This window comes from Mytilus trossulus, chromosome 12, assembly GCF_036588685.1.
Source record: "Mytilus trossulus isolate FHL-02 chromosome 12, PNRI_Mtr1.1.1.hap1, whole genome shotgun sequence".
Lineage (NCBI taxonomy): Eukaryota > Metazoa > Mollusca > Bivalvia > Mytilida > Mytilidae > Mytilus > Mytilus trossulus.
Genome location: NC_086384.1, coordinates 13,563,587 through 13,581,784, shown reverse-complemented (window position 1 = coordinate 13,581,784; position 18,198 = coordinate 13,563,587). Strand labels below are relative to the sequence as shown.

At 30.9% G+C, this 18,198-nt stretch overlaps 1 protein-coding gene across 1 annotated transcript in view; it reads left to right on the top strand.

Annotated features, from left to right (window-relative positions):
• The first annotated feature begins 362 nt into the window (after window positions 1-362).
• Window positions 363-18,198, top strand: part of LOC134692155 (feeding circuit activating peptides-like) — a 43,296-nt gene continuing 25,460 nt past the window's right edge. The window contains exon 1 of the mRNA XM_063552594.1: window positions 363-898. Within this exon, the coding sequence (XP_063408664.1) occupies window positions 812-898 (87 nt within the window). The 5' untranslated portion in view covers window positions 363-811. The remainder of the gene's footprint in view (window positions 899-18,198) is intronic.

Sequence of the window (18,198 nt, the reverse complement as noted above, 5' to 3'; positions counted from 1 at the left end):
AAACATTCCTCGGATGCAGAGTTGTCTCATTGGCACTCATACCACATCTTCCTATATCTACTCATATAACGTTAATAACCTAATTTTAGTCATGTGGACATGTGTATGTTTGTTTTTGACGGTTCTTCACAGCTTTTCAGTATTTTGAATTTCATTTTGGTTCTCTCTTTGAAATTGGTCTTCTTTCTTTATAATAGAAAATATATCTATTTTAATTCATTACTGGAAGATGTTCAACAAACTATTACACATAAGTAAAACAAATATTTGAAATAATACGCCTCTCTTAAGTACAGTCTACATATGACATAGCATCACTCGAGACTAATTAGTTAAACTATCAGATCACTTAACAAGTGCTCGTTAAGTCGTCAAGCGATGTAGTCGTTATAAATAGTCGTTTTATCAATTGACTTCATGCTCTGACATATAACACGTACTATGTGGCTTTTACAAATTACAGTAAATGTTTATAATCGGAGTAATAATTGAATATTTATTTCCGAAGTTGACCAATAACAGACAATGAAGTAAAATGACAACTACTGTCGTTCAATTTGAAAAGGAAGTAATTTATTTGTTCGAACGGTCTATTGTTACAGATATTGATAAAACTTCAATAGATAAACAAACTTTTATAACGCCTCCCATAACACGTGTGTCGTGGGTTTGTCCATAATGACTATAAAATACCCGCTCGGATATCGGAAAGAGACGACAATTCCGGGAAAATTACCAAAGACATATCCAAAGTGTTAATTGCTTGGAGAAACATTGTATATAGTGACATATCTTGTAGTTCCGTCCTAAGATGACGAGAAAGACCTTACTACCAGGAATATTATGCTTGATGCTAATTAGTATTCATGGGAAATCTTTAAAGAATGAAGGAAACTCTGTAAGTAATATTTATTAATATAAATCCAATCGGATCCTTAATAAAACAGTTTTGCCTGAAAGCAGTACAAAATTTAACTTGAGGTAACGAGAAAGAAAGAGTTTAAAGAATAATTGTAAATAAAGATTAGAAGGTTGTGTCCCCCCCAAAAAAAACATTGTGATTGAATTATAACATTCCATGTAATAACTATTATGTATATATACTTTTTTTTTTAATTCTGGAAGAAAAACAACATATAAATCTAAATTTTGTCGTTATTTTTTTTTTTAAATCACCGGATGATTGGATGTCAAAAGATCGTTTCCTAAAATAAGATAACATTACGTTATTATATAGATAAGTAGAAACTCTCTGTTCCGTTTTGTATGTGCGAGATCCATGTATGTTTTCATAGTTTTCTGTGGCTTTTCAAAATATTTAGAATGCGTTGGTATTTAAAAAAAAATGATAAACCCTATAATTAGATACATGTAAATACGAGAACTCTTTAATCTGCAGCCGTATCCCATAATTTTAGTGAATTTAAATGGCTTGATTTTCAATCACAGATATATATGTAAAGCTTGCGATGTAATGTTTTATATATCACAGCCGATTTTAAATAAATCGTTCATGTTTATGCTTGATATAGGAAAACGTTTTGGATAATTTTTTGTACAAGAAACTGATAAAATATAAAGTAATACTTGACAACTCATGATGTTTAACCGTTAATATTCCGTCAAATTACCTTTTGAAAGATACTTGATCATATTGTTGAAATATATTAAAAAGGAAATACAAGTGTATGGTACAAATGAATGTTTGTGATTAAAACCTTCCCCCTGCAGGTACGATATCCGCCAAGCAAAGTGTTATCTGATATTTAAGATACTATAAAAGATTTTCATTTAAAATACGGAAATGTAACAAAATGATTATCTTTGATAGAACAGAGGGTTTTTTCTCGATAGTATTGATTAGAACTTTAAATAAAACAGCTTAACTTTTCCTTGTTTTCATTTTAATTTGAATGAATTCTGTACTGCTGTAAAAATTAACTATATGCTGTAGCACTAAACCCATATATAGAATATGGCAAATGTTAAACAGTAGAGACCAATACACAAAAAAACATAAGAATAAAACAAGCAATATTAAATAACAATATGTGATATGATTGAATAATTTAAAGCAAAGTAATGATTAAACGATACAAATTCAAACTCACTTTGAAAAAATAATCATGTGGCGACCATTGCATGCTAAATACTGCTTGAATTGGCCTCATGTTACATACATTTTAATAATTGTGTTTTTTTAATTAAATAATTCACTGCAATAGTTCTCTTTTGTAAAGAGTTTTCTTCTGATACAAGTATGTTGCTTATTTCAATACTAAGAATTCTGTAATTTTAGACAAACAGACTTAGATTACTGTACAAAATTGAATCATAAATTCGACTCATATATCAAAAGATAAACTGATTGTTTCAACTTGAAATTAGATAAATTAATTATTTCAATGACTTATTTTGAACTGAAATCAAATTATTTTAGCTTCAATTAGTTGTCAAATTTGAAAGCATGAGAAACGAACACAGAATACAAAATTAGAAAATGAACAAAAACGTTGATTATCTACTTGATAACATTAAGAACCTTGAACAAGTTCATTATACTTGCTTCAACTGTCAAAAATAACAAGTGTTTACCTTTGTAATAAACAGTTTAACCGAATTTTGTTAACTTGTATCTTGTAAGCAGCCTTCGATGATTTATTTTATTATGATGATCAATACTGGCATTGTTATACTGTTTATATAGTTTTCTTAATCTTAGGTTTATTTATAATATTGTAAGTGATATGAATCGTAAACACAGAATTTCTTACTTTTATGCCCCACCTACGATAGTAGATGTGCATTATGTTTTTTGGTCTGTACGTCCGTTCGTCCATCTGTCTGTTCGTTCGTTCGTCGTACTGTACGTCCGTTCGTCCCGCTTCAGGTTAAAGTTTTTGGTCAAGGTAGTTTTTGATGAAGTCGAAGTCCAATCAACTTGAAACTTAGTACATAATTTTGGTAAACATGTGATCAAGTTACTAAATCTGAATTTAGGATAATCTGTTGAATATGAATAACATCGGGTAAAAATTACCAGGTTACTTGGTTCAGACCATTTCAACAATTTTTAATTTAGCTTTTACATTTTTTCAAGAAGTACAATGAACTATTAAAACAGCTGTCTATTGTTTTAGATTTCTACAAGTCATCTTGGTTTTAGTCACTATACTCCATACGTTTTTGTCGTTCTTTTGTAATAAGGGTTTTCTCATGTAAATGATTGGTACTTTGCAAGGTTTTGCATGTACATTATGGGTACTTCTCAAAGTTTTGTAATTTTTAAAAATTGTGATGCTTCTAAAGGTTTTGCAATGTAAATTATCGGTACTTCTCAATATTTTCTCATGTAAATTATCGGTACTTTTCAAGTTGAACTTCAAAAATCCCAAGCCATGTTCATTCTTTCAAATTGCTAAGAAAGAGGAACTATTCAGGAGATTCTGTTTTCTCGTAGAGAATTTTAAATCTGTATAGGTGATAGTTTTATACTTATTCTGTAATTTTAAATCTGTATAGGTGATAGTTTTATACTTATTCTGTAATTGCTGAAAATACAGCTACGTTGAAACTCTTACTTAGGAGATATATTATTTCAATTATAATGTGAACAATAGTTAATAATCTTCTATGCATGCATTAGTTTCGAATTATATATGAACAGACAAAGGACATTTCAGTTACTACCCTACGGGTGAAAAAAATAGCATTTACGTTCCTATTACATAGCTTTGTTAAGCATCTGACCTCACCCCGTTATATCCGTCTCTCGCTGGGTTTACCATCAGTTTTATCTCATCGTATTTCACAAATGAGCTCAATATATTAACTTAGAATAATGAAAATGATGTTTAGCATGAGAAAGCATCGGTGTTATTTTTTCTAGTCTACACGTTTGCGTGCTGGTCATAATCACTATTGCCATCATATAGAAAAACATATTTCCATAACTATCTTCAATTTAGCCTTATACACCTAGTATATGATTGTCATTGTCAATTCGCAAAATGTATCAAGCCATAATGGTATATACTTAATAGGTTTTTCGACTCATCTTCCCAAAAGAATTTGTCACAAATAATTACTAAGGAACAAATCGAGAAAAAAAATTATATTTATATAGCTGAATATTGTCCTATTCTTTCCTGCTACTTGTCATTTACACATTAAGTAACTTCTCTATCATAAGTAGAATACCCATAATGCTTTGTATAGACAGCATGTTTATTGAAATTCATTTTATCATGTCGGTGCCTTTAATGGTTGACTATACGGAATGGGGTTTGCTCATTGGGTACCGCTCATTGTTTTAAATACAGGGACCTATAATAGTTGCCCATGTTTACATAATTTGGACCATTTGAATAGCTGGGTCTAATTGGGAATTATACCACATCTCTTTATCAAAGTTCCAACCTACCCAAATCTGTTCTGTAGCGTGCATATACCTCTACCAATATGTACCTGTTACATCCGGGTATTCCAGACACACGTGTTGCTTGTACAGAAATCAGTATCAAAATTAATGTTTATCTTGAATATCTGATATATATCTCATTGTCGATCATTGTCCTATTGTTAACAACTTTTTGTTAAAAGGAGTTTTTACTAAGTAGATATAAAAAAAAAGATACAGTGAGAGTCTATCAAAAGTACATTTGAATATAGAAAACTAAAAAAAAATATAATAAGATAAGCAAGATAAAGATAATCGTGAGACAGCGGAGACCAATTTGGACATATTTTTGTAGTGTTGCTAATATGACAATTCTATTTATAATTGAAGATGACTTATTTTCAAACATGTTAAGTGACAAGTACTTAGGAGAGAGAATATAATGAGATATTAGTATCCGCATAGTTGAGGTCTGGTGTAAACTTCCGGGGTAGAAAGTGTACATAACACACAATCGAAAACGTGTACGAAGTATAACGTCCGAGTACACAGTTATCGTCTTTTGATTTTCGTTGTCCAATATAGTCCTTAATAATTACAATTTTGATATAATTTGTCCCAAAAGTAGTACAACACACTGTTAAAATATTATTTATTATGATATAATATAATATAATATATAATGCGTACATTGACCTATATTTTTATTTTTAAATTGTTATTTGGATGGAGAGTTGTTTTGAAAGCGTAGCGAAACGGAAATATACGTATCAGAGCGTAGTGATCCTTTGATCAAAACGGGACCTGCCCCGTATGTTTTGAAAATTCAACAACAAATGTAGCGAAAATTGAAACGAAATAGAAACCTAGTAAATACGTATCAAAGCTTCGCGGAACGTAACAAAACGTGCTTACTACGTTTCGAAACGTATCAATTCGTGTAAGAAACTCGGGTCTACACGTACTAATACGTAGCAAAACGTGATAAGAACGTAGCACAAACCTAGTTAAACCTAGCTTTCAAAATAACGGGACATTTTTATTCAAAATGTAGTTAAAACTAAGCATTTTCAAAAACGTAGTCAAACGTGATGTCGTGTGACTGGGGCTTTATAAAGGATTGATCACAAGAGATGATCCAAGTCTCGATAATAACAAGTAATAGAAGTACATATATAACCTTATAATTTGATTAATATTTTTCAATAAACTTCCATCAAGACCTTTCTAATTTAACGCTTCAGGATTTAATGCATATTTTGACTACTTCTTACATTGCTTTGTATAAAGATGAAGAAGATGGATCTCTTCATTCGTCACACATGAGAATGAAGTGACAAGACCTCGGCGATTTATTGTGAACCTCCCAACAATATTCTACAAATTGATCTTATTCAGTAAATCAAATGACTTTTATCATATTGAAAATTTGACTGAGAGCTGTACGGCCTCCTTTCCGATGACTTCTATTAACCAGGACCTTAATAGAATAAATTAAATGACTTTTATAGAATTGAACATTCAACTGAAGGCTACATTTTTTGTACAATCTTTTATTTTGTTGTCCTCTAATTAACCGTTACATCCAATAGACTTACAAGAACATAAAATGTTATAAAGGGCAGTTTTAATCTAACATATGTATCGAATTTGATAATTGACAGCGTCTATGTTGGACATTCCGGAGTTCCATACTTAATTGTATTGAAAACCTTGGATGGTAAGACAAATATCTGTAAAATTCTAGAAATTACATGCGCAAAAAAAATGAATACAACACAGTTCTGACGCATGCTAACAAAACATAACGAAAATGATATTCTGACTCCTTGTTTTAGAACAAACGAGATGTTAGGGAGAATTTCACAATGCAACGCTCTGATAGCAAAGTTTTACTTAATAGTTCCACGTTTCATGACTATGTTGATCGCATCCGTTCCATTTATCTTAAAGTAAAGGATATCACAAAAACAATGAAGCCTGCTTCGTACTTTCATAAACGCTGACAAACTAATTATATAGCGCCATCCTTTTATGTTTGTTGATTTGTTTTACTAATAAAACAATAGTCTGTACGGTAGTTCGTATGCCACATGTGAAGCAGGATCTGCTTTCCCATTCCAGGTACATGAGATCTCACCAGTTTTTGGTGGGGTTCGTGTTGCCCAGTCTTCGGTTTTCTATGTTGTGTTTTGTGTACTATAACTTGTCTGTAGGTCATTTTTATTTATTAATCTTCTTTTTACCCAATACGTTACATCAGTTTATTTTCGATTTATAGGTTTGAATGTTTCTTTGGTATCTTTCGCCTTTCTTGTGAATTACTTTCATCCTTTTTTTTCAAATTAGGCTGTGAAATCTATTTTTGCAAATAATAGGTGGTAAGCACTCATTCCATTCTCAATTTTATTTTACTGATCACCAAAAAAAAGTTTTATATGTCATTTTTTTTCAATATGTGTTGCAAAGTACGTAACCTGATAGTGAAACCCTAGGCTTTGAAATTCTATACTGTTACTGTTCGAACAATAGTTTTTATCAATATACATATACGCTTCTGTTTTGTCTAGAAGTCAGTATCTTTGAAATTTATAATGTTGTTAATCAGATGCTGAAGAAACGGATCTTCAAGTGGTTTCAATATGCCTTTCGTTGATATATGTGTAGGCGCTTCAATGACAGTGTAACATTTTATAAAATGTTTGGTGTCATTTAATATGAAACATGATCTCTGTTAAAGCTTCCTTCATCACTTTTAACAATATGCCAATCGGTACAGAAGTAAAGAAAAGAAACATGTTCTCTGTTATAGCTTTTCTTTTTTTAATTAGAAGTCTGTAATTACTTTTTTTTTAAGTTGCATCTTCTCTAACTTTACTCTCACACATGGAGATGATCGGTTATTGGGACTTGAATCCAGAAAGTACATAACTCATAAAAATTATAGTTCTTTTCAAATTATTATTGCTGAGAATACATTACACAGAAAGTGTTAGTTACATTGTATAAGTGAACGAACGGCCTTCGGCAATGAGCAAAGCCCATACCGCATAGTCAGCTATAAAAGGTTTAGCTCATTTTGACAATGGCATAGTCAGCTATAGAAGGCTATTAGAACAGTTTACAAATATTGTTTAATCTAAACGTATTAATTGCACTGGATGAAAATATAATTTTGAAATTGTTCAGTTGAATATTTATAGTTATCTGCAATTACAGTGCACATCCTCTTCAAAATGATAACTTTTAAGTCACAGTATGAAAAAAGAAGGATTTTCTTGTTTATATGCACTTATTAATATAGGGATTTAAAAATTAAATTAAATTTTCTAACTACAATAAAACATAAAAATCGGAAGATGTAGTATGATTGTCAATGACTTTCAGTAAACACGTAGTTATTGATAAAGTCTGTATCAATATTTTTACTTAATCTCTGCAAGGTTTGTTTCAATTTACGAACAATTGAAATAATACGTCAATCTTATTTGAAAACGTCAAACTTTATTTAAATGTCATTATGCTGAAATTCTTTATACCAGTCCACAGAGAATAAGTCTAAGCAGACGGAAACAAGATATATAATGGTAACCACCGAGGCTATACGAATGTTATCGATGATACCCGGTAGTAAACCGATTTACCTTTTAATGTATACTAATGACTTGTGAGAAATAAGATTGACAAATAGAAACATAATAAGCATTATGAGGAGCTTAGGTTGTATTTTACAAAACGAGATTTAATCGGAATGATTTGTTTAGTGAAGGTATGAAAGTCATACTAAAAATGAAAAAAATATAGTTATGATGAATGATTTTCTTTTGCAAAGAACCAGCAAGAATCGCGTCAGTTGCAAACGTGTTAATTAAGTGAAATATATATCTACTCTTTCGGACCACTCAACTTCACACCGGTTTTTGTTAATGTTAGAGGCGCTCAAAATTTAGTTTTTATAGTTGTGGTGTGTAAACTGTGATTTATTTATTTTTTCGTTTTCTTTTTCTTAAATCCTTAAATTGTCTGACTTTTTTCGTTATTTTTTACCCCCTTCACCCTTTTTTATTAATATTTTAATAATATTATTGACAAATTTAAAACTCAGTTAATAAATTCTCACTGGAATCATACAGATTAGATTTCTTAACGCACATTAAATTCATTTCCTATTTTAAAAGAAGTACTGCATTTTTTTTTGCCCTATTTGTATGTATATGAAGCCTTTACATGAATCATTGAATGGTGATATTTTTGTTTAGATGTCTAAGAAAATATTTGTCCTTTATCTTTTACCAATAACACGAAATATCAATCAATTTGCATTATATACAGATATAATACTGGTTAATCCCAACAAAGATTTATTAAATCTAGCAAAGATTACCCAAGTAAAAAATATGTTCATGTTTAACTTTACAGAGAATTTCAATTAAAATTTTCTGAAGGCTGTTCATTAGACAAGACAAATTCAAACGGCATACACAACAAAGTGCAGACAACCGAATATAAGTATAAAACAAGAGACATTCTTCATAAGTCTTGTTAATTTGCAATCAAAACAAGCATGCCAACTAAATGTATACTTAGAAAGGCAGTTAGCGTTAATGACATTTGAATTTCTTTTCCTAAAATATTTTTTTAAAGATAATAATTGTTAAAAAGAGCATCCTTGCAATATGATCTTTTCTACAATGTAGCAGAGTTTCATAAGCAAACCTTTTTTTTTTTTATCTACACAGACAACTCATGATTAAGCAACACGACTCCATCAAATCTTAGGGTGACTTTGAGTGCTTCGGAAGGGTATGCAGTTCCTGGAATTTGGATATCTAAGTTCGTGGTCGCTCTGAATTGCAAATACATTATAGTTGGCATGTTTAATGACAAGGACATCCAATGTCTTATAAAAAGCAGAAGATTTGTTATGATTGCCAATGAAACACATTTCCAGCAGATAAGACCGAATAACACAGAAAATAACATCTGTTTGTCATCTAAATTCGGAAGTATCTTCTTTGAAATTAAAAATACATATTGTTATAAAAAGAAATTTTAATTAAGTCATGATATCATAGGGAGAGTATAAAACACGAACTTATAGATTAACCTATAAAACTAAGCTTTTATATAGATACGTCCAAATACTAAAACTTTTATTGAAGAGATAAACGCAACACGATGACAACAAAAATCGAAAAAGATATATAACACAATGACAAAAAGAAGAAAAACGTTCACAAAATACTACACACCACACTGAAAGAATCGATGCTGCAAATGTATAGGCTAGATAATTTTGTATATAAAGTCTTTCGTCCATTTTCTTGGTTTTGGGGTTTGGGATCTTTCTTCCTTTTTTGTGATTTTTTTTCTGTTTGAATATTTTAATTTTAATTAATGTGTACTACGTATTGCTAATTTCAACCTGTATTATAAGATAAAACAAAAATCTTTAACGTTATGACATTGCTTTCCGCTGTACTGTTTAAAACAAAATATTGACAATGTTTGCTTCGGTATTCCTGTTCATGTCTTATCTAGTTTAATGATCAAAGTGTTCACGCAAGTATAAAGTTCACAATAATGTCAATTTAAAGAATATCCACCAATATACTCTAGACTCAAGCTACCAACCTCTCCTGTGGATTGCCCTAAGCTGAAACTAATGCAATATAGTCGGTAAAATATTAAAATTTTTAATAGAAAAAAAATAATAACCTTGTATTTCCTTTTAGATCTGAAGAGTTGATATCATTATTCTTGTTTCCCAACGTAATTAATTTTGCCTTATCTTGTAATACCTTGGAAACGATATATCTAATAGTTTCCTATTGTTTAATAATTCACCATATGACGACTAATGTTAAAACAAATGTTACAATCTAGATTTCATATTCTTCTGTTTGATTTAGTTTTTGTATTTGAAATGTTAAAACTATAAGCCGTATCCTCCACCGTATTTCCATATTATGAAGTTAAAAATTCAATATTAACAAATATAAGAAATATTAATCAAGACATCGTATCAAACCATCAAGGAATTTGTCAATACTTCTATCAGGAACATCTTGTAATTTTATTTGCCAACACAAATATGAGAATTAGATATGCAAAGGATACGTGAGGTGAAGTTTCATGATACTATTATAAAGTAGCTCTAGCCGTATCCAGAAAAATCCTACGCAGTACTTATATGAATGAAGCAAACGTGTGGCGAACTTTCATGATACAATTATAGCTCTAGCCGTATCCAGAAAAATCCTACGCAGTACTTATATGAATGAAGCAAACGTGAGGCGAACTTCATGATACTATTATAACTCTAGCCGTATCCAGAAAATCATACGCAGTTCTGATATGAATGAAGCAAACGTGAGGCGACTTTTCATGATACTATTATAACTCTAGCCGTATCCAGAAAATCCTACGCAGTATACTGAAGCCGTATAAACCTGTTTACTAGATATCACCTTTAATGTAGGCATAGTTTAATTTTAATCTAACTTTCTTGATGTAACAGTCACAGTATTACTGTATTTATCATCGTTGAAACATAAGGTTTTTATCGTGTGTAGGTGGGTTTGAGTGAAATTAATTGTTTTTAATTATATATTACAATAGTTTCATAAACTTTCGAACAAGTTAGATCCTTGTCTAGGAAAATAAAAATGATAAATTAACATGCTACTGATTAATTTTCCTGGAAACCCAAGAAATGGGCGAATGTTAAACTTTAAATTAAAAATATAAATGGGGGTTAATGTGTAAAACACAAAACTATATTATAGGTTTAATAAGAAAGGGCTTTTGAATACTTCTTATTAAGCACTGACTAACCAGTTAACCATAGCTGTGTATATATGCTAAAACAAACACGTCGCGTGTGTTATACTTCACTATGATATGATAACTTAACATTTCATTTAACAACAGCATGCATTTTCAATTTCATGCTAACACATGTATATACATTCTTTTTATGATTCTCAAGTCTATAATTACATTTTGATTTTCACATCAACAAGGGCAAATAATTTAAATGTTTACTCCAAGATTCATTCTTTATCCTCTTTAAGAATCTCACACTGTAAGTAGGTGTGATTCAGCATGGCTAATGATTAGTGGTTGTAACCATTGTTCTTTTTGTCCTTTTTCTTTTGACAAAGGTGCAGTCTGATACCCTTCGACTTTAAGTATTTAGTTGCCACCTTTGGCATATCCACTCCTTTTTTTAAACAAAAGTTTCAGTGCACGAACTTCAGAAAATACAAAGTTTATAATACATTGATTAATTGCTCGAGGCTTAAACTTACGACCACGAGCATCTTAATGAAAAGATAAATTTAGCTCTCCATTGGACAGTTTTTAATTGAAATTGAGATAAACTTTCGATAAACCCTTAAAACAACACGAGGAAGATATATTTCACCATTGGAATGAAGAAGTTTAGTAGAAAGAACAAGAACATATTATATTAGTATAATGTCAGACGACAAGTAAGAAACAGATAGGAAAAAACATGACAGATTGTAAGACGGTGTATCGGTTCCATCAACAAAGTGTATAAAGCTTCAAGATTAACTTATCAAACAAATAGTCGACGTTTGTCTTAATTACAGGGGCATTAGCTACGAGATACAAAAAAATGAAGATGTGATTTCTTTTTGTACAATCATTAATGAAAGTAAAATAATAATTTGCCTTCAACGCAAGTTCTGTTCAGTTATGTCGTAATAAGCGAAGTAACATCGGTGATGAAATAATCACTTATAAAACGGAGAATAATTCGACCTTATTGAATCTGTTTCCGTGTTACCTTTAAATTCACCCCTTAGCTAGAAATTGGGTAAGCGTGAACTAGGCGTGTTTAGCTATCAAAAGTAAACGAACGTCAACATTGGAAGTGACGCAAGGGTAAACCATTTAGTTGAGTTATTCGATCCACAAAACTCATTACAAAGGTAAAAACGACGACTAACATATTTGTTTTACCTATAATATGAAATCAAATAGACCTAAACACAAAATTAAATGATGTGGTATGATTGCCAATGAGACAACTCTCCACAAGAGATCAAATGACATAGAAATTAACAATTATAATAGGTGACCGTACGGCCTTCAACAATGAGCAAAGCCCATACCACATAGTCAGCTATAAAAGGCCCCGAAATGACAATGTAAAACAATTTATTGTTTGTTTTACTTTTGTATTTGTAATGTAAAATTGAGAATGGAAATGGGGAATGTGTCAAAGAGACAACAACCCGACCATAGAAAAAACAACAGCAGAATGTCACCAACAGGTGTATTGTTTTGGGTCATCATAAGCAAGGAAACTCAAATATACACACAAACTATCACCTTCTTTGAATTATTAATTTTAAGAACAGCTAAACTCAACATGAATATCAGACTGCTTAGACTAATTTATATATACTTAAAGTACGTGATTCGCTATTGACAGAAGTAATTGTTTCTAAATTCTATAGCTATTGTTAGCTAAATTAAATAAATATCTCAAAATTAATAATATCTCAAAATCTACAACATCAAACAAAAATTTGGCAAATATCAATTACATTTAGATCAACAATTCAAATCAATTGGGACTAAAACATTAGTTTAAATACCTAAAAATTGAGTAATTCTTTTCAAAACATAAAAGGTAAATTCTAAAATTATATCATTCTAAATATTGGTTTAATATTAAGCATTCATTTTTAAATCGAGTTTCTATGAAGTTTTGATTATCTTTTCCAAAAAATAAAGCTAGGTTTACAAATCGTGCTAAAATATCGTTTGTACAGATTAAAGCAGATTTCTTTGACAATGTATGGTATTACAAATATATAATAAAGAAATTGTATCGTCATAATATATTACATCACGTGAGATTAGACATCAGACTGAGAACATCAAAAGATACAATAACAAGAATATTACACGGATGCCCCTCTCATCATTTTCTATGTTCAGTGGACCATGAAAAGGGGGGTCAAACGCTTTATCATATCATAAGGAACATATGTACTCCAGTTTCAAGTTGATTGAACTGCAACTTCATCAAAAACAACCTTGACCAAAAACTTAAATCTGAAGCGAGTATTTTCAGTATTTTTCTGATTTTACTTTTTACAACAGGATATGCAAATAAAAGAATAGTAACATCAATATATCCGCTTTTTCTTCATAGAATTTGTTTTATATGATGCAATTCAAAAATAATACAAAATGGATGACTCTTATATGTAAATGATAAAAAACGTGAGTTTTTTATTACATACTTAGAAAGCTTTGATTGTTAATCTCAAGTAAATGTCTCACGTTGTTTAGAGTTAATGTGACTGATATAGTTGTTTAACTGCTGTTTTGTCTGCTGTATAACATAAGGAGATGCGGTATGACTGCAACAAGACGACTGTCTACCATTGACCAACCATCATAGTGCATCAGAATATAAAGGCTGATTATTTAGGTTGATTTGGCATGATGTCAACGAATATATTTTGTTTTATGAATGTTAAATTTTTCAATTGCATAAAATAGGCGCGCAACTCACATAGGAAAAGTAATCGTTAAATGTTTTTGTCGGATAAATATGGAACGCCATAGCTGTCTTATGTGTCTTTTTTATTGCCTTTCTATTATGAGATGGTGCTTTTCTATTATAAGATGGTGCTTTTCTATTATAAGATGATGGTTTTCTATTATAAGATGGTGCTTTTCTATTATAAGATGATGGTTTTCTATTATAAGATGGTGGTTTTCTATTATAAGATGGTGGTTTTCTATTATAAGATGATGGTTTTCTATTATAAGATGGTGGTTTTCTATTATAAGATGATGGTTTTCTATTATAAGATGATGGTTTTCTATTATAAGATGGTGGTTTTCTATTATAAGATGATGGTTTTCTATTATAAGATGGTGCTTTTCTATTATAAGATGGTGCTTTTCTATTATAAGATGATGGTTTTCTATTATAAGATGGTGCTTTTCTATTATAAGATGGTGGTTTTCTATTATAAGGTGCTTTTCTATTATAAGGTGCTTTTCTATTATAAGGTGCTTTTTTATTATAAGGTGGTTTTCTATTATAAGGTGCTTTTCTATTATAAGGTGCTTTTTTATTATAAGGTGCTTTTCTATTATAAGGTGCTTTTCTATTATAAGGTGCTTTTTTATTAACCCCCAGGGGTATAAATGTGCATTTCATTAATAAATAAAATAAATTAATAAAAACTTTGAGCTCAAAATATTGACTTGAGTAAGTTCACTAGAAGACCTGATATATAAAATATTTATTACATGTATTTAATTAGATTACTATCCAATTTTGACACCTGTCGTAATCACTAATCAAGCAAATAATCATGTCATTTAAGTTTTCACACCTGAGACATCAAATACATTTAATTGAATTAACTTATATAATCAGATGGCAATCAGAATCCTAACAAAGATTACAGTGAATTGAACTTTTTATTAAAGAATGCCAAAACTGGCTCTCTCTTTTTAGCTCACCTGGCCCGAAGGGCCAAGTGAGCTTTTCTCATCACTTGGCGTCCGTCGTCCGTCGTCGTCCGTCGTCGTTAACTTTTACAAAAATCTTCTCCTCTGAAACTACCAAGCCAAATTAAAACAAACTTGGCCACAATCATCATTGGGGTATCTAGTTTAAAAAATGTGTGGCGTGACCCGCCAAACCAACCAAGATGGCCGCCATGGCTAAAAATAGAACATAGGGGTAAAATGCAGTTTTTGGCTTATAACTCAAAAACCAAAGCATTTACAGCAAATCTGACAGGAATAAATTTGTTTATCAGGTCAAGATCTATCTGCCCTGAAATTTTCAGATGAATCGGACAACCCGTTGTTGGGTTGCTGCCCCTGAATTGGTAATTTTAGGGAAATTTTGCTGTTTTTGGTTATTTTCTTAAATATTATTATCGATAGAGATAAACTGTAAACAGCAATAATGTTCAGCAAAGTAAGATCTACAAATAAGTCAACATAACCAAAATGGTCAATTGACCCCTTTAGGAGTTATTGCCCTTTATAGTCAATTTTTAACTATTTTTGGTAAATCTTAGTAATCTTTTACAAAAATCTTCTCCTCTGAAACTACCAAGCCAAATTAAAACAAACTTGGCCACAATCATTATTGGGGTATCTAGTTTAAAAAATGTGTGGCGTGACCCAGCCAATCAACTAAGATGGCCGCCATGGCTAAAAATAGAACATAGGGGTAAAATGCAGTTTTTGGCTTATAACTCAAAAACCAAACCATTTAGAGCAAATCTGACAGGGTGTAAAATTGTTTATCAGTTCAAGATCTATCTGCCCTGAAATTTTCAAATGAATTGGACAACACGTTGTTGGGTTGCTGCCCCTGAATTGGTAATTTTAGGGAAATTTTGCTGTTTTTCGTTATTATCTTGAATATTATTATAGATAGAGATAAACTGAAAACAGAAATAATGTTCATCAAAGTAAGATCTACAAATAAGTCAACATAACCAAAATGGTCAATTGACCCCTTTATGAGTTATTGCTCTTTTCAGTCAATTTTTAACCATTTTACGAAAATCTTAGTAATCTTTTACAAAAATCTTCTCCTCTAAAACTACCAGGATAAATTAAAACAAACTTGGCCGCAATCATTATTGGGGTACCTAGTTTAAAAATGTGTGGCATGACCTGGCCAACCAACCAACATGGCCGCCATAGCTAAAAATAGCACATAGGGGTAAAATGCAGTTTTTGGCTAAAACTAAAAAAACAAAGCATTTAGAGCAAATCTGACAGGGAGTAAAATTGTTTATCAGGTCAAGATCAATCTGCCATGAAATTTGCAGATGGATCGGACAACCTGCTGTTAGGTTGCTGCCCCTGAATTAGTCATTTTAAGGAAATTTTGCCGTTTTTTGTTATTATCTTGAATATTATTATAGATAGAGATAAACTTTAAACAGCAACAATGTACAGCAAAGTAAGACCCAAAAATAAGTTAACATGACCAAAATGGTCAATTGACCCCTTAAGGAGTTATTGTCCTTTATAGTGCATTTTTAACAATTTTCATAAAATTTGTAAATTTTAACTAACATTTTCGACTAAAACTTTTAGGCCAAGTTCAATATAGATAGAAATAATTGTAAGCAGCAAGAATGTTCAGTAAAGTAAGATGTACAAACACATCACCATCACCAAAACACAATTTTGTCATGAATTCAAATGCATCCTTTGTTTAATATTCACATAGACCAAGGTGAGCGACACAGGCTCTTTGGAGCCTCTAGTTTTTTAAAGATAAAACTAGATAGCTGACATGAATTAAATTAAAGTGAGACCACTAATCTGCCGGTATCAAATCATTTGAAAAAACAACAACAATGTATTCCAATATGACCTTTAACATCGAAGAAGTAAACTTGCATTCAGTCATGTTCAGACACTTTACAATAGAAAATAAAGGACGGGCATCGAACACAAAGTTACTTTTGTATAATACTGCACTGTCACTAACTAGTCTGTCACTATATTTAAATTTAAAATTGAGGCAAAATATATTCACCATTCGGTGAGGGGTCTGGCGGTCGCTCAAGACCCCCAGAAGCCTTGAAAAAAAATACGCAAAATCGTGCATCCCGAGAGCTTCTCTGACTCTTAGGAGGCACATTATTTGAGTGTCCTTTCCCTTGGAACCTCAGTCTCCAAAAACAACAAAACACCAGTCAGGTTAAAGACATCAGCCAAGTTGAAAACACCAGCCAAGTTAAAAAATACCTCAGTCAAAACAGAAAGGTTGTATAAACACCGAAATCTACTAAGATTGAGGTATGCTGATAATGGCAGTCAAGATCATCAGATACTTCTTACTGACAGTCAACCTTCTGTGAAGAAAGAAAATCCTGTTAATATATTTAAAACCAAAGACCTAAAATACAATTATAGATGTGCGAATCTCTTCATGTATCATATATGTCTCTGTTAAACACATCGGCGAATGTGAATTCAGTCTGGTCAACTTTTTTAGCAGAAACATATTTGTTTTTACTATAAATTTATATTTTCGTATAATTTGTTTTTAAATCTCACAGATTCCTGAATTACTTGGACAATTATTGTCAAAGATATTAACACTTGTTGTCGACAAGTTGAATATATGTACAGCGTATAACGACGAGTGTGAATACCGTCCGGTCAACTTTATTTGCTCAAAAATATTTTTTTTCACTTATTTTGTTTGATTTTCATAAAATATATTTTAATATCTTTAAGGTCTACAAATATTAAACCAATCTACCGAATAACAAAAAAGTTATGACTATTTATATCTCGTCCGGTAAACCGTCTTGTCACTATCCGGACAATCGTCTTGTCATTAGTGGTTCCCCACACTCCCGGTTAATCACGGGAACCACCATCACATAATAAAAAAGCACCTTATAATAGAAAAGCACCTAATAATAGAAAAGCACCTTATAATAAAAAAGCACCTTATAATAGAAAAGCACCTTATAATAGAAAAGCACCTTATAATAGAAAAGCACCTTATAATAAAAAAGCACCTTATAATAGAAAAGCACCTTATAATAGAAAAGCACCTTATAATAGAAAAGCACAATCTTATAATAGAAAAGCACCATCTTATAATAGAAAACCATCATCTTATAATAGAAAAGCACCATCTTATAATAGAAAAGCACCATCTTATAATAGAAAAGCAGCATCTTATAATAGAAAACCATCATCTTATAATAGAAAAGCACCATCTTATAATAGAAAACCAT